The sequence below is a fragment of the Raphanus sativus genome, chromosome 2, assembly GCF_000801105.2.
Source record: "Raphanus sativus cultivar WK10039 chromosome 2, ASM80110v3, whole genome shotgun sequence".
In the NCBI taxonomy this organism is placed as follows: domain Eukaryota; kingdom Viridiplantae; phylum Streptophyta; class Magnoliopsida; order Brassicales; family Brassicaceae; genus Raphanus; species Raphanus sativus.
In genome coordinates this window covers 20,655,834-20,681,768 of record NC_079512.1, presented here as the reverse complement: position 1 = coordinate 20,681,768, position 25,935 = coordinate 20,655,834, and the positions used below count along the sequence as shown (strand labels likewise).

Below are 25,935 nucleotides of genomic sequence, written 5' to 3'. Positions count from 1 at the left end.
ATTATATTTATTTTTTAAATTTATAAACTGTAAATGCAAATGCTCTTCCAAAAGCTTCATATGAAAGCATTGCCAGAGAGCATTTGGAAAGCATTAGTATTTAGTAAATGCTATTCTAAATGTTTTTCTAACAAATGTTGATTGGATAACGTGGAGTATAATGCTAATGCTAATGTTTTTACCAATCAAAACCTAAATCCCCCCTCCCAATTTTCTTCCCCCCATCACTACTATTCCCCCCCTCCCTCCTAAGGCAAATCCCTAATATCTAGCTTGTTTTAAGATTTTGAGCAAATTTACTCTTTTATTTTTATTTTCATATTTGCTTATGAACAGTTTGTCGGTTTGCGTGCAAATCCTCTGTTTCACAATCTCTCTCTTTTGTTCTCACCACTGTTCTTCTAATAAATTACTTTTACTCCCTCTACTTCTCTTCTTTTTTACTTTTCACATAACTTTTCTTTCCATTAAATTCTCTAGAAAATCTTGAATAAACTTTTGAGCTTCTTCAGTTGGTACCAAGTAATATTCTCTGTGTTTCTTCCCGTTTCTTCTACATAATTGTCCACAAGGTTTATGTGTCTCTAATCTATGATAATGCTTCAACCAATAGTCAATTTCTCTCTCTATCTCTTCTCTGAGAAACTTCAAACTCTGTAACTGGTTGATGTTATTCTGTTTCCCTCAAAGAATCTTCTGAATCTCTTATCTCTCTTTCTTAAAAACTCTTTTGTTCAAACTCCCAGTCTCCACATGTCACTGGTCTTCCTCTACAAGCCACGACCATAGAATCTTCTTTTGTCTGAATACAAAAAAAAGAAGATTACAAATTACGTTTCTCTTAAGAAACCAGACGGACTTTCCTAAGAAAAAGAAAATAAAGATATATACTAATTAAAAAAAAAGAGTAAAGAAGAAGAAGAAGCAAGTTTAACGCTTTTGGAGTTTTGTGGTTAATAAAATGGAGATGATGGAGGTGGCTAATCACCTAGAGAGAAGCTCTGACAGAATGAACAGACATTTAGACAGTAACGGTAAGTACGTTAGGTACACGTCTGACCAAGTTGAGGCCCTCGAGCGTGTCTACTCCGAGTGTCCTAAGCCAAGCTCGCTCCGGCGTCAACAGTTGATCCGTGATTGTTCTATTTTGGCTCATATCGAACCTAAGCAGATCAAGGTCTGGTTTCAAAACCGGAGGTATTAATTATACTCTTTCATAGATTCTTTTCACAAACTTAGAATATGTGTTATATATCTAATCTTGGGACTTTATGGTTAACTGTTTTGTGTTGTTTAGGTGTCGAGATAAGCAGAGGAAAGAGGCGTCCAGGCTCCAGAGCTTAAACAGGAAGCTTTCGGCGATGAATAAACTGTTGATGGAGGAGAATGATAGACTGCAGAAGCAAGTTTCTCAGCTTGTTTGTGAAAATGGATATATGAAGCAGCAGCTAACTACTACTGTTGTATGTCTTTCTTTTGTTTGAAAATGTCTTCTTTAAAGACTCAGACCGTGTTAAGTTATTTGACTTTGTGTTTGTGATTTCAGGTGAACGATGCAAGCTGCGACTCTGTGGTCAACCCTCCTCACCATTCTCTTAGAGACGTTAATAGTCCTACTGGGTAAATTTCTTTTTTTTTTTTTTGAAGTGGTAGTAAATTTTGTTCTTGGCCTAATCTGTTTTTGTTTTGGTTCTTAGATTGATCTCTATCGCAGAGGAGACATTGGCAGAGTTCTTATCCAAGGCAACAGGAACTGCTGTTGATTGGGTACAGATGCCTGGGATGAAGGTTATATACTCTCTCCTCTCATAACTTATGTGTGTGTAACATTGAAATCTGATGTTTTTGTTGTTGTGTGTGTTTAGCCTGGTCCGGATTCTGTTGGAATCTTTGCTATTTCTCAAAGATGCAGTGGAGTGGCAGCTCGTGCCTGTGGTCTTGTTAGTTTAGAACCTGTCAAGGTAATGAATTAATAACCACTCTTGTTAGTATCTAACATGTTACATTTTTAAGAACCGGTTCAGTTTTTTTTTTTTTTCTTGCAGATAGCAGAGATACTTAAAGACCGGCCATCTTGGTACCGTGACTGTAGGAGCCTCGAAGTTTACACTATGTTCCCTGCAGGTAATGGCGGCACCATTGAGCTCGTGTACATGCAGGTGAATCTTTATTCTCTTTTGGTTTAGTTTTCTATCTCTTAACAAATTTGAAGATGCATAGAATAAAGTTTTAGAAATGACTTTTTGGTCAGACGTATGCACCAACGACTCTGGCTCCTGCCCGAGATTTCTGGACCCTGAGATACACAACTAGCCTCGACAATGGTAGTTATGTGGTATGTGAGAGGTCACTTTCTGGTTCTGGAGCTGGTCCTAATCCTACTTCAGCTTCTCAGTTTGTGAGAGCAGAAATGCTTTCTAGTGGGTATTTAATAAGACCTTGTGATGGTGGAGGATCTATTATTCACATTGTTGACCATCTTAACCTTGAGGTAAATTATTCGTTATTCTTTACTTCCTTTATATTTGTAAATTAAAAAAAAAAATATTTTAAATCTTGTTTCTTGCTTTTGTAGGCTTGGAGTGTTCCTGATGTGCTTCGACCCCTTTACGAGTCATCCAAAGTCGTTGCACAGAAGATGACCATCTCCGTGAGTGTATATATAAAGTAATCTTGAGAGATGTGATTGATTCATATGCATATGTCTAATGGTTTTCATGTTCTAGGCATTGAGGTATATCAGGCAACTAGCGCAGGAGTCTAATGGTGAGTTAGTGCATGGCTTAGGAAGGCAGCCCGCTGTTCTTAGAACCTTTAGCCAGAGATTAAGCAGGTAATAATCTAATTCTTCTTTGCTTATATGTATGTTGTTCTTTGATTTTACTATCCTGTTTCTTGGTTTTCTTGAAGAGGTTTTAATGATGCGGTTAATGGGTTTGGTGATGATGGGTGGTCTACAATGCATTGTGATGGAGCTGAAGACATCATCGTTGCTATTAACTCTACAAAGCATTTGAGTAATATCTCTAGCTCTCTTTCCTTCCTTGGAGGTGTGCTTTGTGCCAAGGCTTCAATGCTTCTCCAAGTAAGTTAGTTTCTCTCTAGTTTTTTTGTACTTTGTGTCTCCTTTTTGTTGGTTTGTAATGTGTGTGTTCTTTTTGTAGAATGTTCCTCCTGCGGTTTTGATCCAGTTTCTAAGAGAGCATCGATCAGAGTGGGCTGATTTTCATGTTGATGCATACTCTGCTGCGACGCTTAAAGCCGATACTTTTGCTTATCCTGTAGTGAGGCCTACAAGGTTTACTGGGAGCCAAGTCATAATGCCTCTAGGGCATACGATCGAACACGAAGAAGTAAGGCTTTCAGAAAGTTGTCATTAAAACATTATCATTGTGTTCTTTTAGTTAATGTGTTTGGTGGTGTTGTGTTCAGATGCTTGAAGTTGTTAGACTAGAAGGTCATTCTCTTGCACAAGAAGATGGATTTATGTCCCGGGATGTTCATCTTCTTCAGGTACATCTTTTGGTTCTTGAAGTTTCTCCCTGTTTCATATATAAAAAAATCAATATTCAAAATATCCTTATTAGGCGCTTTATAGGAGATTATTGATTAGGCGAAACCGATTTTCTGAATGCATGTACCTACTATTTGCCACTGTCCACGGCCTAGACCGACTTTTAGAACACTGGTTAAAATGAACTGAATGATGTATGGCAGATATGTACCGGGATTGATGAGAATGCTGTTGGAGCTTGTTCAGAACTAATCTTTGCTCCTATTAATGAGATGTTCCCTGATGATGCTCCACTTGTTCCTTCTGGATTCCGAGTCATACCGATTGATGCTAAAACGGTACTCGTTCTTTGCTCAATCACTGATCACATGGCTTGTGTCTCAAGTCTTTAACATTTTTTCTTTACTTTATACAGGGAGATGTGCAAGACCTAATAACGTCTAACCACCGCACACTAGACTTAACTTCTAGCCTTGAAGTTGGTCCATCACCGGAGAATGCTTCTGGAAACTGTTCTTCTAGCTCAAGCTCGAGATGTATCCTCACTATCGCGTTTCAGTTCCCTTTTGAACCCAACTTGCAAGAAAATGTTGCCGGCATGGCTTGTCAGTACGTGAGGAGCGTGATTTCATCTGTTCAACGTGTTGCAATGGCCATCTCACCGTCTGGGATAAGCTCAAGTCTTGGCTCCAAGTTGTCACCGGCCTCTCCTGAAGCCGTTACTCTTGCTCAGTGGATCTCCCAAAGTTACACGTGCGTTTTCTTTCTTACAAACCTCAAGCAAACTAATGATGATGATATCTTACGTACGTCTAATGTTTGTTTTTACAGCCACCACTTAGGGTCGGAGTTAGTAACGATTGACTCGCTTGGAAGCAATGACTCGGTGTTGAAACTTATATGGGATCACCAAGATGCTATCTTGTGTTGCACGTTAAAGGTGATAGAGTGTCCGTAGGGGGTGTAAATCATTTAACCGTGCTCGGTTTAATATAGTCTTTGGTTATGTTTGCAGCCTCAACCTGTGTTTATGTTTGCGAACCAGGCTGGTTTAGACATGCTAGAGACAACGCTTGTAGCCTTACAAGACATTACACTGGAAAAGATCTTTGATGAATCTGGTCGAAAGGCTCTCTGCTCCGACTTCGCCAAGCTAATGCAACAGGTAAAAAAAGAAAACAAAACAAACCCTTACGGTCATAAGATAAATGTCCTGCGACACTCATATGTCTTGTCTCTACAGGGATTTGCGTGCTTGTCTTCAGGAATCTGTTTGTCTACAATGGGGAGACATGTGACTTATGAACAAGCTATTGCTTGGAAAGTGTTTGCTTCCTCCGACAACAAGGACGACAACAGTAATAATAATAATTTGCATTGTCTTGCTTTCTCGTTTGTAAACTGGTCGTTTGTGTAATCTCATCTCTTGTGAGTGTATAATCAAATTTACATTTAAACAACTCTTTTTTGGTTGTTGTGTAACTGTGTAAGATATGTCTCTGTTTTGATCAAATAAATTTTCATTGTGTTATAAAACATATATTTAAGCCTTTAACCATATAGCAAAAAACAAAAAAAAAGAACAAAGAATCATCCGTTTAAATGGACCTATCTTCAGAACTTCATGCACCTAGCTGGTAAACCTGTCTGATGATTAACGGCAACAATCTCAGAGACATTGTTGCAACGAAGAACATCTTGACCAAGCTTAGCTCCTGCAGCTTTAAGACCCTTAAGAGAAACAGGAACATTAAAGAGGTTGAGTGAGGGAAGCTTTGAAGCAGGAGGGAGTTTCAGGTTCGGTAAGAAGTTTCTAAAATCATCCATAAGCAAAGGAACTTCAAAGTCGGTTTTGTTGTGTTTCACCACATTGTCTTTGGCTGCAATGTGAGCCCCTGGCTCCATGTGGTTGGTTGAGAAGCTTTGTTGGTTAGGGAAGTTAGGGTAGAGACTAACGTAACCTCTAAGGTACATCATGTCGATCAAGAACTTCTTCCAAGAAGCTTGCCAACCGTTGGTTCTTGATTTAGGTATCTGAACCGGGTTTGCCTTAGCGTTTTCAGTGAATCTCATGTTCATGTAGACGTAGAACTCTCTCCACTGCTTTGGGAAGAACACAGCTCCCCAACTACAAGGTAACTGGTGAAGGTAAGGTGTGTGTGGATGGATCTTTTTGAAGAACTCTGTTGGGTTCCATTTAGGTCTCTCTTTAACAACCTCAACGATCTTGGGTGTGTAAAGAGAGATGGAGGAGAGCTCCGGGAAAGACACTTGAGGGTCGTAGTGGTAAGCTAGGAGAGCGTATTTGATCCAAAGGTAGTAGTAAGGAGAGACTTCGATGTCGTCTTCGAGCAAGAGACCAAAGTCATCATCAGAAGCTGGATACCAACTCTCACTAACGGCTCTGATTAAGCCTCCTTGGATGATTCTTCTTCTTAAGGTTTTGGGACCGTGAGGCCAATCGAATGTAGTCACTACTTTTATTGTCTCTTCATCCACTTTGCTATCCATGTTGAAGCTGAGAGCTATCTCGTCTCCAAGGTAGTATGCGTTGCTCAAAGACCTAAGCAGTCTTAGTAACGATTGAGCTCGGTTTTGTGTGATGATGTTCACTGAGACTCTCATCTTATTCCAATCTGCAACCATGTCAATTATAGTCAAATCACAATAGCAAAAGCAAAACTGGGAGGGTTATAAACATTTCTTAAGATTTTTATAATTTTTTTATGTTTATTTATATAAAGTAAATATTTTATTAGGTTTGACCCAGATCCGGTCCTAAGTAGAGATTCTTACTTGGCAATGCTGTTGATCTCAAATCAGCCATCCATAGAACCTTGGAGATAGAACTTCTCGGGAGAAGAACCAATGCAGTACCATTAAGGTTTGTCTCAGCAGCCATTTTCAAAGCTTTCTTGACATTAGGATCAGCATCGGCTACCGTGATCAACACGCTAGGGTTATGGATCTTGATAAGCCCTTTCATGCTCGAATACACAGCTTGCAACACGGGCACCTCTGAGTTCGACACGCCCAAGATGGCTCCAACTTCCAAATCAAAAATCTTGAACCTCCTCTCATTGCAAACCACCTTAGGCCAGTTCAAAGCCGAGGCAGCATCCTCGCACGGACAGAACTTCCCACCGGAGACCACGATGTAAGCCTTTTTACCAACAATGGTTCTGAACTTTTCAAGCAAAGGACCAAGTACTTTGACTTCATCGATCGAATGCGCGTAGAACATTGCGTCGATCTTTTGGGGATACATTGCAGCCCACTGAGTTATGTAACCAGTTGAAAGCGCTTTCCACCACTGGTTGTCTCTCACTTCGACGATGTTTTTGAATATCACTGTGGTCTCAGAGACATAAGCGAGTCTGTGTTCACTGTCTCCCCATGTTTCCTTGTCGTTTGGATCCACAGGAAGAACAAAGGAAGCTGCATTTCTGTATTTCTGAAGCTGGTAGCTGCAAAAACAGACCAAAAAAAAAAACCTAAACATTACTTGAGAAGCAAGCTTCCTTTTCAAACTTTATAAGAAACAAAACCACAGGATTATATAGCTCTCACGAACATCAGCATCCCATGGACGATACTAAACCTGCGGTTTGAACCGAACATAACCAATATTTTCGGTTTCTGTTCAGGTTCGTTCCTAATTTTTAATAAGTCGAAAAGTTAGTTAGTTCAGCTTTTCAAAACGAAAAATTAAAACCAAACCATATTTGATTTTAATCAAATTCTAAACTATACTAATCAAATTTTTGAACCGAACTAACAAAAATAACAAAAATTATATAAGTTCTTCACTGATAAGTCCTTCCACCAAACAAATTATATATAAAACTAACAAACTAATTATTAGTTTTATCAACAAAAAACAATTTCATGCTTTCAAAGTGCGATTCAAAACCTAGTAAACAATTAAAACTGAAAGTCTCACCGAAAATGAAAACTTCGGTTAAATTTGGAAGAATTTTCACAAACCAAATACCAGCACCTCAAATCATTTCAATTCAATTCGACACAATTTAGACAAACGAACTAACCAAAAACCGAATTATCAGAAACGAACTAACCAAACCGGCATAATGCCTAGACACTACTGCAAAACTAACCTTAGGTGAAGATCTTCTCCCGTAGCAAATGTGAAAGGTTTCTCGATGAACAACGCTTTAACAAGCTCAGCCGACAAGAACCACGAGCTCGACAAAAAATCAACCTGGAGGATCCGATCCAGAGTAATGTCATACGCAGGATCAGGCAAGTAAAGCCCCGCCTCCTTCGATCTGAACTTCCTATAGCTCGGAAACGTGAAGTCCTTCTGCCGGAACGGTAGAATCCTCCCGATGCTTCCCAGGACAGAGTTCTCGTACTTCTCCGTCCCCGCGACGTGCGCGAGCATCTGAAGCATCTTCTTCCCTGGGATCATATCGTCGTCGAGGATGTACACCAGGTCGGCTTCCGTCTGAAGCGCGATCTGGAACCTCCCGTAGTATTTGAAGTCGTAGTTGGAGCTGATGAAGCTGATCCGAGAGTCGTTGTAGCTTCCCGCGATGCGACGGAGAGAGGCCTCGTTGGGGCTCCCGAAGGCAAGGACCCAGACGTGGTGAAACGGGAGCGTTTGGTGGAGGAGGGAATCGAGCTGAGCGCAGAGCGTTTTTCTTTTGAAATGGTTTAGTATGACTGTTACTTTGGGTTTGTTCGGCCCGTTTAAGGCCCATTTGGAGTTCATCTTCATCAGCTCGTCTAAGCTCTCGGAACCGAGGTTCTTTTTCTGGAAGTCCAAAACGTCGTCGTATAGCTCCCTTTTCATCTTGATCATCTTCTCGTCGTTTGATTTCTTCTGCGAGAAATCGATCTTCTCGTACTCGCAAACCTCCGCCGGGGATAGCATCGCCGGAATGTTGTTATCCTCCGAGTCTTGGAAACGGCCGACGACGTGTGGGGTGACAATGTAGCTACGCATGCTATGGGCCCATTTTGTGGCCCAAGTGAAGTCCGGTTTGGTCCGTAAGTCAATGGAAGGACTCATGTAGTAGAGAAGCACGGTGGCGTAGACGGCAAATGCGAACTGAAGAAACGTAAGCGCCGTCACGAAGTTGAGTTTCCGGCTAGGTTTTGGTTTTCCGGTGGAGTATTCTCCGAAAATGCTCTCTATATAGTCACCGCCGCTTCTCACCGCCGGTGGCCGGATGAAACCCATTTTCTCAGAATCCAAAACCTTGTTAATTTGAAGAAAACAAGACAGATATATTAGAACGTAGAGGCTGTTGTGTTTTTTTCTTTCTCTGTAAGCTTTTTATAGCAGTAAATATATAGTATGAACAAGAAACAAACACAATATGTATAAAGTGAGATTTGTTGGTGAAGAAGCATTAGATAAGGAGGAGATCACATGGGACAAACGTTCACTACGTAAGGAGGATATCGTCACATGGGACAAACGTTGATTTAGAATAAAGTGTTAATCAGAAATTAAAGGTTTTATTTTGTTGGTTGAATGTATTAAAAAGCAATAATAACAATTAGTGATACCGTTAGATTTTTTTGTAACTTATTCCATTGTGATATATTATTTTAGAAAATAGTATTCTGAAAGGATAATTAGGAGGGGGAAGCCGGGTTCATTGGCGTATAAAAGGGATACATTTGCATTTAACACTTCCATATGCTATGTACTTGGTGTGAAAACAAAATAAAATTTATTGCACTCTATTCATTGATATTAATATATTATAATTTCAAGATTTGTGCAGCTTAATCGAGAAGGAGATAGTAAGGTATATATTACCTTTGTGTATATGATCGATCGTATAGTGGGTATCAAACCTTTTCTTCTTCAACAATCGATCCACAAGATATAGACAATATTATAGTAGTATAGTACAGATTCTCCTTGAATAAGGCAAAGCTGAAGTGAAAATATGATCTAAAGAATCGAAAGAAATATTTGAGTAGAGAACGAGTTATCGAAAGTTTAAGAGTAAAACATTTATACAAATTGTTTCGGACAAGCGACGGTTTGACTTTACATGTAGATACGTAGTTGAACTTTTCAGCAGTAGTTTGCTACCTTTTGCTTATATTGCAGTCTCTCTCTGCTATCTTAATATTCTACTTTTAATGGACGTTAGCCAAACATTTTACCAGAATTCAGAAAAGCTCCATTTTCAACCCATACATATATGTTTGACCAAAAAATTATACAGTACGTATTATTATTAAATAGTAAGAAGAAAACAAGCATTTTAGTAAGAAGAAAACAAGTCTTTCTATGCATAGTATGAGTAGCATTTTCTCCTGGATATATTATATCATGGTAATTAACGTTATGGATAAATAATATCACTTCAATTAACTATCCCAATCAGGCAATCACCAAATCCAAAATACGGTAAACATTATTGCTACCTTTTTGACGTCTATAGCTTTTCTGATTCATTTAGTTTACAAATATACACATATGGCATATATACGCAATATGTTCCTGTCAAAGTAGTTATAAAGTTATAATCTTTTTATTTGGTGCAATTAAAATGTCCAGTATGACCAATTGGTGATAACTTATCCTTAAAAAAATTGTTAAAGTGTGAAATTTTGGATTCAATAATTGTCAAACGTGCTCAAAATCTATATGGGGAATCAGTGAAGATTCACAAGTGAAGAGATGCTCTTAGAGTCATCATGTGGTCTACGTGGCGGGTTGTTACAATAGAAGTCAACTTTTATGTAACAATTCACCCCGTGGAAACAACCTGCCTCATGAGTTTCAGGCTGACCATATAGAACACCAACCCTAATCTGTCATCTATGAACCTTCACTGACTCTCAAATAGGTTATTGGTTCGTTTGACATTTGTCAAACTCAAAACTTCACCCTTTAACAATCTTTTCACATAGCAATTTGTCAACATTCACATCATGTTTTTAAAATATGTTTGTACTAATTGCCCATAAGAGATTGCGGAATACAAGGGTGAACTTTTATACTGGCGGTGCATAAAATTATATATATATATATATATATATATATATATATATATATATATATATATATATATATATATATATATGAGGAGAATGTGGAATGTAGAGATTAGATCAGTACTATCATCTCAAGCGGCTCTGAACGAGATCTCGGGGTTGTTCTCGATGAAGCTTTCCGTTCAATGGAGCCTTGGAAGAATAGATGGGTGACACGACTGCAGGCACCGGCGTGTCCCGGCGAAATCATTGGTGGTTTGCGTCTTCTCCGGTGATGTAGGTCGGTGGCGTCTCAGGATGACGCGTGTTCATGTGAGTTTTGATACGTGGGAGTCGTCTACGCATTTCTCGACGCGTGGCGAGAGGAGATGCGACTAGATGTTTTTAGTTTGGGCTTTTGCCCCTTTTGTCGTTTTCTTTAGAATAGCCCAATGTTTTTTGGGTTTGTTGTTGTTCTTTGGTCGTTGGGTTTAGGCCTGTAAATAAAACTCTTTAAGATGGCAAAAAAAAAAGATCAGTACTATCATCGTATTGTTTGTCGTTATATGGTGCATTAGGCATATGTTGTTTGTTATGTGTCGTGTCCTAGGCACTTTATTTGTTTTATGTTAGAACTAGGTCGACATAATCGTAGTGTTATGTAATGAGTTTATGGTTTATGATTTAGTATTCTATACTTCAGAGTGACTTTTCTATTACTCAGGCATTTTTCTTCTTTTTGTAGGTCAACATGACGAGAAATCAGATACCTAGACAGTTTGCTGTTTTGGGATGATTATGATTTTATTTCATTTTTCATTTGGTTTCGGTTACTTAATTTAAAAATGACTATCCCCTAATATTTTATTAAATATTTCTATAATTTATTCATTTTGAATAACTCGATTTAATTCGATAGTTTACAATAAGTACTATGTCCTTCTCGAGAGAGGAGAGACAGGAGAAGACGGTTGTTTGTAACGAGGTATAGACAATTTCACATATATCTATCAGTAAAGTTTTCAGTCATATATGAATCAAGAAAGACAATGCATTTTCAAGATGTGAAAATGACCTTATATATCAACGATCAAAAAGACTACACTGTTTTAACCAAAAAAAGAGAGATAAAATAAAACAACCATTTTTTTTGAAACTTGATAAAACAATCATTTTTTTTTGATAAAACAATCATTTTACAAGCACTTATTGAACGATCTGCGTTTTTTTACGTCTGTGTGAAAAGGTAAATATTAGGCCCCTAGTGAATCAAGTTTGGAGACTAGGTAGATAAAAAAGGTAAAATTTTAACTAAAGCTGAATCATGATGGTCGATCTCTCCGGACATAGAAAATTTTGTAATTACATTTTTTCTCTTTGGGAGTTGTAGTTTGACTTATCAGAAACCGAGTAAGCAGCTTCGTTGTTCTATTGTACCTAATATATGTGGACCGACACATAGTGATGAAGACGCTAATTGTATAGTGTAATTAACTTCACCAAACTTAGCATCTATAGGCCGCTAATAAATCAAGCTTGGAGTTGATGGCCGGTCTCTCCAGTTATAGAAAATTTTATAATTATATACAGTGTTGCTAAGAAGTTTTAATTTGACTTATCAGAGACCAAACCTGTTTTTGACGACCAAGCAGCTTCCTTGTTCCATTTTACCTAAATATATGTGGTATGTGGACCGACACATGTCATGAAGACACAAATTGTATAGCGTAATTACATATTAGAACTTCACCAAACTTTGGATTTGGGTTCATTTTCCGGTGAATCTAATATTTTGTTTGTTTTGTATGGTTTTGTCTCATGTGGACTGGAAATGTTCTATTGAATTAAAAAAAGACAACGTTCGTATAGGCGGTTTATGAGCTTAGGCTCAGCAAACATGCAACGATCAAGAATGTCTTGTTTTTAAAGTTTCAGAAGAAAAGAAGAATGTCCTGTTTTAGGTTTCAAGCAGCCGAGCCTGAAAAAAGATCCAAACAAGATATTGGAATATACAAATTAGAAAAGTGATATAGATCACTATGCTCTTTTTTGGTGATGCGACTTGTATTTAACAGATTAGTACAAGGCATAATAAATGCAAAATACTAAAATGTACATGTCATAGCATAAAGTCATAAACTCTTGTGACTTCTCTTTTCTCAAAATTTAAAAGTCTTGTGTGCTGCTTAGGATGTCGCCATCTAAATATAATCAAATCTAAGACTAACGATTCAATAATTGATTGATCTAAGATATGAGTATAAATATCAAACTGTAAGCTACAAATATTAAACTCATGATCATTGATCAAACCAATTTATTTCGCCTTTTGTCTAGAATTTTTAATGTGGAAGATTACATCAAATTAAGTCTAGTTTCCATATATTCGTTGATTTGTCTAAGCCTATTATGTATTATGTTTGTCTAACTGGACATATATGGTCGTGTCGTCTAATGAACATATGTTCATATAATCAAACTATTACGACCAACACCCTTAAAAGAAAAAAAAAAGAAAGGATATATTACAATGAGGGTTATCTATAACATGATCATAATCAAAATTTATGAGAATATAATCAAAATAAACGGTAAACCATTCTCCGGCGGTGACCATGTTTTAGAGATATATGAGTGTAGTCGGATTCAAACTCATTCGACTAAAATTGGTTAGCAACATTGAAACGCATGCTATCACCCGACCACTAACATGTTATTACTTGATGTTAAATTATATTTGGAGGAAAAGAACATTGGTATGCAAGAGAATCTATCCTCATACTTTTTGGGTGTAAATGTTAAGATGAATCTATCTTTATATTACTAATGTGTGCATGATTAAGTAGTCAGAAATCATTCCATAAAATGCTAACAATAGGTCCGATTGGTAATGGCTGTAGTTTCAAAATTAGTGCTGTAAAAAAAATCGGTAGACTTTTTGATGTAACTCTACATTTTATTGTTGTTGAATTTTATGGAAAACACTAAAAAATTGTTTTGGATATTTGGCTCTACAGAACACTTATACAGCTGTAAGTTATTTCAAAAGCTGTTGTTTTAAAAATTAAATTAAATTTTGATTGCTCTGATTTTGGTGCTTTAAAATTAAATGGGGGCTGTGGAGAGCATCCACAGTAACTACCAATCACACTCAATATATATCTACCACTGATTTAATATGTTTTATCCATATACAAAAAGAAACAACGGAAAAAACTAGAATAAGATTCATAAAAACTACAATGTGACAAAAATTGAAGAATCACTATCTACGTATATATGCATTAAATTTGGAATGTTCCTCATATGTGAATACTATCTTCATATTTTTTTTCTTATAAAAATTAATAAATTTCTCAAACAAAAAACACTCATTTGTATGGTTACTTAACTTATCTATTGTTTACTTCTATCAATTTTTTTTATTAAAGATATATTGTTAAATATGTTAGTATAAAATTATAATTAATTACAATATATATTCATATAATAATATAAAATTTAGTCCGCTTGTGTATTATCTAATCCATTTTTATTTCACTATATAACAAATTAACAATCCACTAGCAGAGCGGGCTTTGGTGGATGTAAAACTTATAAAATTCGACTGACATAGAATTCTCTGGTAGCCTAAATCATGACACACAATTCTTTAATTGATTATACTAGCAAATGCTATCAATAATCCACTAGCAGAGCGGGCTTTGGTGGATGTAAAACTTATAAAATTCGACTGACATAGAATTCTCTTGTAGCCTAAATCATGACACACAATTCTTTAATTAATTCTACTAGCAAATGCTATTAATAACTATTTGACTTTACAAAACAGAAGTGCTTTGATATTATTGTGAGAATTTTGGAGTTAGATCTTGAGATCCAATAACAAAGGCTTCAAGCACGTGAGAAAGTCGCCTGTCGACTGTCTTCGGTTTTCAAATACCAAGCAATTTTTAACAATATGCACTGAAAACAATATAGATAGTAATGACATATCACATTAGTGCAAAGAACTGTATAGTCGTTGGCGTTGCAACTTGCATTATGCTGCTCCTTTAGCGTTATATGCGTGTATACACACACATATCGACTAATGGCTTAATGTGTATGTCCAAATCAAACTACGCGACAAATCATTCATAGTTGTCACACTAATATGGATTCATATGATCAATGGGCTAACAAGGCCGATGGATGTTCAAATAAGAAAATATGGAACTATTTCGGCTTGGATTTATAGTATACCAAAAACTTATGTTAATGGATTAAAAATTATACAGTATTAGATTTTTTTTTTAACAAACGTTCACTAATAGGATACGCAAACAAGTCTCAAACACAGTTATGGAATTTCATCAAATCTTCCTTTGCCAGAGCATCAACTTCAACGTTGAGTAGCTTTAGTATATGAAAAAACAAGAAAGATTAAAAGGAATTACAAAGATAAGCAATATCAAACAGGATTCCTTGAGCTACAACGACCTTCTCTTTGAGAGAAGTGGCCATGACGAGGGATTTTAAATCTGACCAAAAACACAGCGTTTGTATACCTAAACTAATTTCTACTGGAAGGGCAGCTTTAACTGCAAGAGCTTATACATTAAATGTTAAGGATATATGTTATAATCTGAGGATCTCTTTGTAATTACTTAATACTTGTATTTGCCCTATATACTCCTCTGTATAAATACTCTGTAGATACCTAATAATATGTATTAAGCCTTCTCTCCATATGGTATCAGAGCCATCTTTACCTAACTAAAGCCGCCACTCTTCCTTTTTCAAATTTTCATTGAGCTTCACCATGTTTGGTAGCTCCAACTCGCAGGCTCTACACAGTGAGACAATCACTGTCTCCACCACCCCTACTCTTCTTAACCTCAACATGACCAATGTAACCAAACTCACCAGCTCCAACTTTTCATGTGGAGTAGACAAGTCCATGCTCTTCTTGATGGATATGATATGTTCGGTTACGTTGATGGATCTGTTGTCGTTCCTGCTGCGACCATCACTGGCGATGATGGCACGATCTCTACAAACCCCTCCTTCACGCTATGGAAGCGTCAAGATCGTTTGATCTATAGTTCCCTGCTTGGTGCAATCACGATGACTCTCCAGCCCATTCTCTCGACTGCAACAACGTCTGCTGAGATATGGAGCATTCTCCAAGCCACATACGCAAAACCGAGTCGAGGCCATGTTCAACAGATCAGGCTTCAGCTACGCTCCTGGAAGAAAGATACAAAGACCATTGATGAATATTATCAAGGTCTTACCACCCGCTTTGACGAGTTAGCTCTGCTTGGAAAAGCTCTTGACTCAGAGGATCAGATTGAGCACATACTTGCGGGCCTCCCAGATGATTACAAAACGGTTGCAGATCAGATTGAGGGTCGTGATACACCTCCTTTGCTGACTGAGATTCATGAGAAACTTCTTAACCAGGAAGCCAAACTCCAACTTGCGACTGCTGTAGTCTCCTCTGCTTCTGTGACTGCAAACTACGTGAACTACAAGAACTCTCCGAGCAGCAACCGTAACAACAATAACTACCGTCGCGGAGGCTATCGTGGTGGTCAGTCCCACCAACAACAGTCCTACAACTCGTCCTCTCAGCAAGCTCGTGGTGGTGGTTATCAAGGCAAATGCCAGATTTGCAGTGTCTTTGGCCATAGTGCCCGTCGATGCCCATAACTTCCTGGTGGCAATTCTGCGTACATGAATCAACAACCGTTGAACTCGCAGTCTTCTTCTTGGCAGGCGCGTGCTAATGTTGCTCAGGCTCCTCTGTACAACCCAAATGCGTGGCTCCTTGACAGCGGCGCAACTCATCATCTTACGTCTGATCTCAACAACTTAGCTCTCCATCAAGCATATACTGGTGGTGAACAAGTTGCAATCGCTGACTGTTCAGGTTTAAGTATTACACATACTGGTTCTGCTTCAATCTTTACTCCATCAAAAACTCTGCAATTGAAAGATATCCTTTGTGTTCCGAGTGTCAACAAGAACTTGATATCAGTTTATAGATTGTGCAATGCTAATCAAGTCTCTGTGGAATTCTTTCCTTCTTGTTTTCAGGTGAAGGATCTCACAACGGGAATCCGGTTGCTTCAAGGCCACACGAAGGGTGACTTGTATGAGTGGCCGCTCTCTGTTCCAAAACCATCAGCTTCTCATGTTTCTTATCCTGATACCAAAACCACTTTGTTTCAGTGGCATCATCGTTTAGGCCACCCCTCTGTTTCTACTCTTAAAACAATTGTTTCGAGCTTTTCTTTACCTTGTTTCAATAAAACTTCGTCTCCTTTACCTTGCAATGATTGCCTCTTGAATAAAACCCAAAAGCTTCCTTTCCATCAAAGTACTATTGTTTCTACCCATCCTCTTGAGTATGTCTTTTCCGACGTTTGGCAATCACCTGTTACTTCCACTAAAAACTACAAATACTACCTTGTTTTAGTGGATCATTTTACCAGATACACATGGCTCTTTCCTCTTACAGCTAAATCTCAAGTCAAAGAAATTTTTATGACTTTCAAACCTCTAGCCGAAACAAAATTCAACACCAAACTTTGAAACCTTTACTCTGATAACGGTGGGGAGTATATTGCTCTTCGCCAATTTCTGGCCACTCATGGCATCTCTCATCTTACAACTCCACCTCATACTCCCGAGCACAATGGCATGTCTGAAAGAAAGCATAGGCATGTTGTTGAGACTGGTTTATCACTCTTGTCAACTGCAAAAATGCCTTTGTCTTACTGGCCTCTTGCTTTTGCTGTTGCTGTATTCCTCATAAACAGACTCCCAACGCCAGTTCTCTCCAACACCTCTCCCTATCAAAAGCTCTTCGGCCTCTCACCCAATTATCATAAGTTGAGAACCTTTGGTTGCTTATGTTTCCCATGGTTACGACCATATGCGCCTAATAAACTTGAAAACAGATCCTCACCTTGTGTTTTTGTTGGTTACTCTCTTACCCAAAGTGCCTATCTGTGTCTTGATCCAGTCTCTGGACGCATCTATGTCTCTCGACATGTGCGTTTTAATGAAACAGAGTTCCCCTACCCTCAGCTTATGAAACCATCGTCCTCTGTTCCATCTGACTCTGTTCCTTCTCCATTTATGCCACCTTTCACTTCTGTTCCTATACCTCAGTCACTCATACAGTCGCCTACGGTATCCTTGAACAACCCAAACCTTAGTGCTGGTTCTTCACCTCCGACACCGTTGCACTCTTCTGATGGATCCGCTTCGTCGGCGCCTGCACCTGCACTGACGCCAGAGCCTGCTTCGTCTTCTCCGACAGCTCTGTCTCCAACTCAGGCATCTCCGCCTCCTGCTCCTGCTACTGCTTCGTCTTCTGCTTCTGCTACTGCTTCGTCTTCTCCGACTGAACCTGTACAAGAGATAGTTGCAGTTCCTCCACCAGTGGCGCCACGACATTCTATGACTACTCGGTCACGGAATAACATTGTCAAACCCGCTACAAGGTACAACTTAACTGCATCTATACAATCTGATCCTCACTGGATTCCTTCTACATGGCAGCAGGCTATTAAACATGAGCACTGGAGGAAAGCTATGAGTGCAGAGTTCAACTCTACAACCGAAAATCACACTTGGGATCTTGACGCTGTTAATGCGACGATTAACATCATTGGTTGCCGTTGGGTTTTTACAATTAAGTACAATCCAGATGGAAGTATTGATAAATACAAAGCTTGGATAGTCGCCAAAGGGTATCATCAACAGCAAGGAATCGACTACATCGACACCTTTAGTCCCGTGATCAAAGCGACAACTATCAGAATTGTGTTGGGTCTGGCGATCAACCAGGACTGGCCTATAAGACAGATTGACGTCAATACAGCTTTTCTTCAGGGACACTTGAATGAAGAAGTGTTTATGTCTCAACCACCTGGGTTCATTGATCTAAACCGGCCTACTCATGTATGTCGCTTGCGGAAAGCTATATATGGTTTGAAGCAAGCTCCAAGAGCTTGGTACTCTGAGCTCCGATCATTCCTGATAACCTCTGGCTTCACCAACTCTCTCTCGGATACTTCACTTTTCATTCTCAAACACTGCGGGAAATTTGTCTACGTCCTTGTCTACGTAGACGATATTTTGGTAACTGGCAGTGACTCTCAGCTCGTCCAACAAGTTATCTCCAGCATTGCAAAACGCTTCTCTATCAAGGATATGGGGAACCTTTGTTATTTCTTGGGCATAGAAACGATACGAACACCTGATGGTCTTCACTTAATGCAGCGCAAGTACATTACTGATCTTCTTGTGAAGGCAAACATGCTCAATGCAAAACCTGTCGCTACCCCATTGCCAACGCATCCTAAGCTCACTCTGAACTCTGGCTCGCCATTGTCTGATCCTCACGAATATCGCAAACTCGTGGGCAGTCTGCAGTACCTCGCTTTGACGCGACCAGATATCTCTTATTCTGTGAATAGGCTCTCGCAATTCATGCATAAGCCGACCACAGATCACTGGCAAGCCCTGAAAAGAGTTCTTCGTTACCTCTCCGGCACGTTAACTCATGGTATCTTCTTGCGCAAGCAACACACAACTCCGCTTCATGCTTATTCAGATGCTGATTGGGCAGGTGATTCTGATGACTATGTCTCTACCAACAGATACATTATCTACATTGGCTCTCATCCAGTCTCCTGGTCTTCCAAGAAACAGCAAGGTGTCGCACGCTCGTCTACAGAAGCCGAGTATCGGGCTGTTGCCAATACAGCTTCTGAGCTTCGCTGGATCTGTTCTCTCCTTACCGAGCTTGGTGTCAAGGTTCCAACAACACCAACTGTCTACTGCGATAATATTGGCGCAACATACTTGTGTGCAAATCCAGTTTTCCACTCGAGAATGAAGCATATCGCAATCGACTATCACTTCGTTCGTGGTCAAATACAGTTGGGCGTGCTACGAGTTATCCATGTCTCCACGAAAGATCAGTTAGCGGATGGTCTAACAAAACCTCTTGCACGCACACCTTTTCAAAGCATACGGAACAAGATTGGTGTTTCGCAAGCACCACCATCTTGAGGGGGCATGTTAAGGATATATGTTATAATCTGAGGATCTTTTTGTAATTACTTAGTACTTGTATTTGCCCTATATACTTCTCTGTATAAATACTCTATCGATACCTAATAATATGTATTAAGCCTTCTCTCCATATTAAAAGCAGAGCCGGCGACGCTATGGTTTGAAGAATGATGATGGATAGATTTATTTTGTAAAGTTTTTGAAGATGCAGCCAAATCATCCGCCTCTTGTGCCAGTATTCCATGTTACATCTACAAAACATTGTGTTTCAGTTGTTTCTCTATCTTCTAGAGGCCTTAATTGTTTAACCGGCAAAGTCGTGAAATCTTAGCTTTAGCATAATGTACTGCCTGCCAAATACGAGCTTCCTTCAAAGCCAAAGTAACGACTTCCTATTTTGTACTGAACCGTTTCTCAAACATCAATTTGTTCCTTGTTCACAGGAACCACAAGATCCAAGGATACAAGGCAATGTCACACAGTCCTGTTGTCGGTAGGTTAATCATACGACGGCATACTTTTAGAAGGGAGGCTGGCCAGGTAATAGAATCAGGTAATGGCTTATAGAGGGCAGGAACTAAGTCCCAGACCCGAGCTGCAAAGGGACACTGAACCATAATAGGTCTATGATCAATATTTTCTCTTTAAATACACGGCCTTTTCTCTTCAAAGAACTGCTAAGTAGTTTAGTTACTTGGCTATTATTTCACATAATATTTTCTGAGTTATTTAGCATATAAAATAGCAGTGTTGCTATAAATTCAGTTATCTTGCCATAATTTTGAATTATTCTGCATGTTAGCTAATAGCTACTTCAAAATCTCCGCATATGTTAGGGATTATTGATTGTTATTTAACTCTTTAACACAAATAATTTGATCGTTGAGTCTTCATTCTCGAACATATACATTTCAGATGGAAACCGTCTCTCATAGTTTCCACTATCAATCAAAAAAATTTACACAAACATTCTAAGCATTCTCTTTATATAAAACACGACTCCATACGAAAAATACAATAAAAGATAAGAAAAATCAAAGAAACTCTTTTCTTAAAAAACATTCTAAGTGCTCTCTCTCTTTCTCCTCGGATCCTCTTCGTCTCTAGGATGATCTTCTACGAACATCTTCAGATTTATACCAAAACATAATCGGCTTTGTTTTCGTGTAGTTTCTTTTTTCTATATGATTTATCTTTTTCACATTTATTATTTGCAGATTGAGAGTGTTCCGAAAAAAAAAAGAATATGCAGATCAAGAATTAAGCTTTTGTTGGACTTGTTGGACCCACAAACAAATAGGGCTTGAAGTCAGGCTTATTATCTTTGTAGCATAAACTATACCATCAATTATCTGTCAAAATCCATTGCCAAATTTTGTTATCATAAATACCCAAATGGAATACTATATATAAATTTTAGCAATATTTCTAAGTTAAACACTAGATATAATGGGATTTTTTTTTTGGAATTTTACGTTTTTTTCCCTTCAGAAGATTATATTGGAACTTAAACATGGGAAATACAGGGGAAAGATACAAAGGTGTCAAGTTCCATTGAACTTCCACAGACTAAAGCTAGCAGGCAACTAAATGTCTCTAGAGACCAGAGCTGGCGCATATTAACAAATGCCCAGAAGACAATGACAACCAAAAGATTCAATAGCACAAGTTGTATACTAATTCAGACCAAGGATTCACAACTAAACACCCATGAAAAAAAGGAAACTGTGTCAGGAAGAAGGAGAAGTGAAAGCTAACAACCAAAGCCAAACTTATTACGGTCCAAAGCACAAGCATTAATTTTTTACGTACTAATTTTTAGAATATTTATGGGAGAACATTTTCTTCACAATCACAGGATTCACAGGTAACACGCGCTAATCAAACACATTAAAGAAACAAATTGATAAAAAAAAAATTTGTTCAACTCAAATTAACAAAATATAACTAACTATAATCAGGAAAGCAATAATAAATCACTCTTGGTAAAAATGCCAATAATATATATATATACCTAAGCCACATTTGTCCCATACTCCCATTTTCTTGTTCATTGTTTCAAACCCCACAAGAAGCTAATCATTCAACTTATACCCCCAAAATTGAGAAATTAAGCATAAACTACCCCCTCCCAATTGCAAAACAAATCATACTAAGAAAAGAAAACATTTGAAAAATTCACAATCTCTTCCAGCAAGCAATCACCTAGGTCTTGGCCTCGCCGGAAAAGTAAGAGCCTGCCGAAGTTTCCTCCTAGCCGCCGGTGGATTAGCATTCGGACACGAACTCGAGTTAGCTTTAGAACTAGCCAAAGGGCATCCAAAGTTCATGGTCTGAGAAAGATTCACCATATCCACCATCGACTGCGTCTGGTAACTCATCGTCGTAGCATCACTCATGTCCCCTCTCGCCGTTGCTCTCTGCCACGAATGCGAGCTCAGCCCCGCGAGCACGTAAGCCCTCCCCGAAGTCTCGTACACTCGTCGACTCGCCATCCTCTCCTGCGTCTCCTTCAGCTCTGCGCACAGCGACACACACAGCGGATCTCCCGCTCGTCCCGACACGGTCCCCGACAAAACCCCACGACAAGTCTCAAGAACCGAAACAGCTTCCGTTAACTCACCCCGCTCAGCTAAAACCCTAGCTTCGGAGATTGCTTCCGCCGCACGCAACCTGATCCTCTGTCTGTCGACTTCAACCGACACCACACTTCTTCCTCCTTCCGACATCACCACCGGTCTGAGAATCTTCACTTCGCCGAAAGTGTTCAAATCAACAGTCTCTTTCGTCACCGGATCTCTATAAACGCATCGAACCTTGATCAAAGACATATGATCTGAAACCCCATTGACAACAGGGACATCAAGATTCACCAAGAAGTTCCTCTCCTCCTCAGCGTAGAGATCACCAACCCCAATAGATCCGGTTCTCGAATCCTTACCGGTATCAAACCGGTAGCTTCCAGCTTTAACCGAACCAATCTTTAACAAAGGATGAACACACTCAACCCTAACGCAAAGCTCCTGCACCATCACGCTGAGAAGACCACCAATGCACTGCGCGAAGGCGTCTTGTATAACCGTCTCGGACTCTATGAAAGAGAACGTCCCTCCAGAGTTCTCAGCGATGGAATGCATCAAGGAAGCGTCGTGGTCAGCACCGAACCCAAAGGCGTGAACCGGGATACGGTTCTCTTTAGGAAGAAGCGTTTTGTAATCAGTTCGACCACCACCACCGTTGGTGGGACTAGTCATGGTGTACGTGTCTTGACCGTCTGATAACAGCACGATGCTCGACACCGAGTTTTTGAATCTACGGTCGATCAAAACCTTGGCGCCTTTCTTCAAACCCTCTGCGATGTTAGTCCCTCCGTTCGAGACCAAGGAGTTAACCGCTTGTAACGCCTCTTGTTTACCTGTCTCGTTCATGAGACGGAGAGGGAAGTTACGGCGTGCTGTTGAGGAGAATGATATGACGGAGAGACGGTCGAAGGGGCCGAGGTTCTGTATCACGAACCCCATCGCTCGTTTCAGCAACGCTAGCTTCGTTCCAGCCATGCTTCCACTCACGTCAAGAACCGTGACCAGATCAACGGGGGCTCTGCAAGAAGAAGAAGATGACGAGCTTGTTGAAGAGGACTTTGAAGCAGCGGAAGGAGCTTTTAGATTGATGAGCACAGCAAAGTCTTTAAACGAAACAGATCTCAACACTTCTGAAACCTCTGGATACGTTTTGACTTGTAGCTTCTTCCCTGTAACACCAACAGGTTTGGACTTCTCCAAAGCAGCAGACTCATCAGCGGCGGGGAGGTTCTGATGTTCCAGAGAATCGTCGTCGTTGAAAACAGCTGGCTCGGTGTTGAAGATCGATGAGACTGGCCTTAGACGCTCGGGACGTGAAGAAGGCTGGTTCTGAGACGACCTGCGTGGTGGTGGTATTGTCATCATCCAAGCATCATCTCTTGGTCTACTAGCTACAGGGGACTTGGACTTAGGATTAGTGCTCTGGAGAGGGACCTCGTTCCATTTGGCGCGACAGACGGGACATATCTGGTTGCCGTGTTTGACGTTGGTGGTGATGCAGTGGAAATGAAACGAGTGAGAGCATTCCGCTGTGAAGATTGCGTGGCCTTGTCCAGCTTTCATCGCCGTCAAACATATCGCACACGTTTTCTGGAGATAACAAATAATGAAAGGATTCAGATTCTTGATCAAGATTCTAAGTAATAAAGGAAAGTTGAAAACTTTATGAGATGGGTCATTATTGTAATTAACAAGAATCCAAGGAGACCTGACATGAAGTGGGTCGTGTCATAGTCTCTGACACATTTGTTTCTGTTACTATGAGGCTCTATTATTGAAATGATGCATAAAAAGAAGAGCAAAATGGAATCTTTCCATTTACCATAATCTAAAAAAAAGGTCAAAGAGACTTGTGTTTGAGATTAACCATTAGGGTTAGTAGTTTGACCATTCAATAATCTTGTTAGAATATAGAATCTTGATCAAAGTTCTTTGGAATCTACGAGAGGTCAAACAATTAAAAGAACAGTGGACAAAAGAGAGGGAAAGACAAAGGACACAGCTTTTATAAAGTTAAAGAACAGTATTAACCAAATCAGTGATTAAAAGCTTTTTAGGTAAATTCAACCCATAAAAGAAGATCAAAGTTGAAATAACAATAATGCAAAAGCAAAGTTAAAGAGAAATGTGAACTTCAAACCAGATGTTTATGTATATATATAGTTATCTAATTTAAAGTTCAAAAAATTACAGTTTACTTATATAGTAAGGATAATATCAAAGTAAGAGCAGTAGATTTAGAGTATTAAGAAGGGTATCTTTCAACAATAATTGAAAAGTTGAATGCAAAATAAAAAAGATTGGTCCTTAGAAGTGCACTTGACTATTCACAAAACTTTATATCCCCATAGTGGCTCCATTTGGGAGAGTTGATAATTACATCACAGCAAATTGCTCATAATACCAAGAAATAATGGAGAGAAAAAAAAAGAAACAAAGGCACTATAAACCAGGGACAAAGACAGAACCCGATCTTACTATCTTAGGACAGCTATGTATTGTCAAAATCTTGATGAGTATATAGTGGTTTGAAGGAGAGACGTACACCGATCCTAGTCTCACTAATCAGTCTACATTTTCATCTACTAATCCTCATTAGCCCTCGAGGCATTATTATTATTTGACCTAAAAAAAAGATTTTTCTTTCACCAATAGTTCTCAAAAAGGTCAATACTTTGAAAGTTTATGAATCTCTAACACAAGATCTATTGGCAGAAAAAAGGTTGATAGTCACAGACATAGGGTCATAGAAGTTGAAAACCCACATCTAATTATATGAACGAAACATTCTCCATTTTAAGCTTCTTTTCATAATTTATATTCCCTTCAAAATAAATGAGTTTTTTGTTTAGTCAAAAAGATCACTTGATGTGCGTGAAGATCCGAACACTTTTTAGAGAAAAAAAAATAGCTGAAGATTAAACAAAAATAATACAGTTAAAAATAGATACAAGTAACAACTTTAAAGTAAATTAAAAAGTAAATTAAATTAGTTTTGGATTTGCTGCCTCCCCGTCGATTCAACGGTGACGCAAAACGAAATTTCGCTTTATATTTTTGCTAAAACAATTTTGAAATGAGCAAAAACAAATTTGACCGGAAAAAAATTCAAATTTTAGAGATGAAATGGAATCAAAACGCATAGATGATGAACACACGAGATTAAAAAAAAATCAAACCTTTGATGAGGATTTGCTAAAAGAGCGAGGCAATCGAAGACCAGAGGAGGAAGGAACCGGAGTCGTGGGTCTTGGAACCGTTACCGGAGAAAGCGAAACGGCGTCGTCGGATGTTCTTGACTCCTCGAGCGTTTTGGGAACGTAAAGGCACAGATTTACACCTAAAGCTACCTTTGCTCTTCGCCATTTGCTTCCCATTTTCTTCTTCAGACAGGAACAATACTTGGAGGTGGGCTTGTCTGAATATCCGATGGAGAAGATCTTCTCTTCCTTCCTTCACCTTTTATCTTCCGTAGACATTTTTTTTGGGTTAAGATAGAGGAGATGGGTACAAATAATAATGAATGAGTCTGCAAATTGCAATGCTTTCTTTGTTTGTCTGCGGAGAGAGAAAGAGAGACGGTGGGGATGTTTTTGACCTTTTTTTAAGAAGAATGATGGGTGAAGGGTACTTTGGTCAATATTTTTCATTATGAGCACTTGGGATTCTACCAAAGTTCAATTTGACCTTTGATTTTTATGTTTTTTTAGTAATTCTTTTTATTGGTCATATATACACGACTTTTACTTTTGTTTTACTCAAATTAAAAAATGTTGTTTGCCAAATTAGCTAGTA

The 25,935-nt window shown here is 38.9% G+C and overlaps 3 protein-coding genes across 3 annotated transcripts; 1 reads left to right on the top strand and 2 right to left on the bottom strand.

Annotated features, from left to right (window-relative positions):
* Window positions 1–434: 434 nt before the first annotated feature.
* Window positions 435–5,065, top strand: LOC108825555 (homeobox-leucine zipper protein REVOLUTA). The gene is made up of 17 exons (XM_018598872.2): window positions 435–1,197; window positions 1,298–1,463; window positions 1,547–1,620; window positions 1,698–1,788; window positions 1,866–1,961; window positions 2,046–2,159; window positions 2,252–2,491; window positions 2,576–2,650; window positions 2,727–2,833; window positions 2,911–3,085; window positions 3,165–3,353; window positions 3,433–3,513; window positions 3,718–3,852; window positions 3,930–4,267; window positions 4,346–4,454; window positions 4,530–4,679; window positions 4,758–5,065. Exons 1-17 carry the CDS (start codon window positions 962–964, stop codon window positions 4,929–4,931), a joined length of 2,550 nt encoding a protein of 849 aa, XP_018454374.2. The 5' UTR covers window positions 435–961; the 3' UTR covers window positions 4,932–5,065.
* A 63-nt stretch (window positions 5,066–5,128) lies between these two features.
* On the bottom strand, window positions 5,129–8,776 carry LOC108840946 (uncharacterized). Its single transcript, XM_018613746.2, has 3 exons — window positions 7,633–8,776; window positions 6,311–6,981; window positions 5,129–6,150 (listed from the first exon to the last, which is right to left on the bottom strand). The coding sequence occupies exons 1-3, from the start codon at window positions 8,718–8,720 to the stop codon at window positions 5,129–5,131; spliced, it is 2,781 nt and encodes a 926-aa protein (XP_018469248.2). The 5' UTR covers window positions 8,721–8,776.
* A 12,764-nt stretch (window positions 8,777–21,540) lies between these two features.
* On the bottom strand, window positions 21,541–25,724 carry LOC108842966 (E3 ubiquitin-protein ligase WAV3). Its single transcript, XM_018616033.2, has 2 exons — window positions 25,320–25,724; window positions 21,541–23,730 (listed from the first exon to the last, which is right to left on the bottom strand). Exons 1-2 carry the CDS (start codon window positions 25,515–25,517, stop codon window positions 21,760–21,762), a joined length of 2,169 nt encoding a protein of 722 aa, XP_018471535.2. The 5' UTR covers window positions 25,518–25,724; the 3' UTR covers window positions 21,541–21,759.
* Window positions 25,725–25,935: the final 211 nt, after the last annotated feature.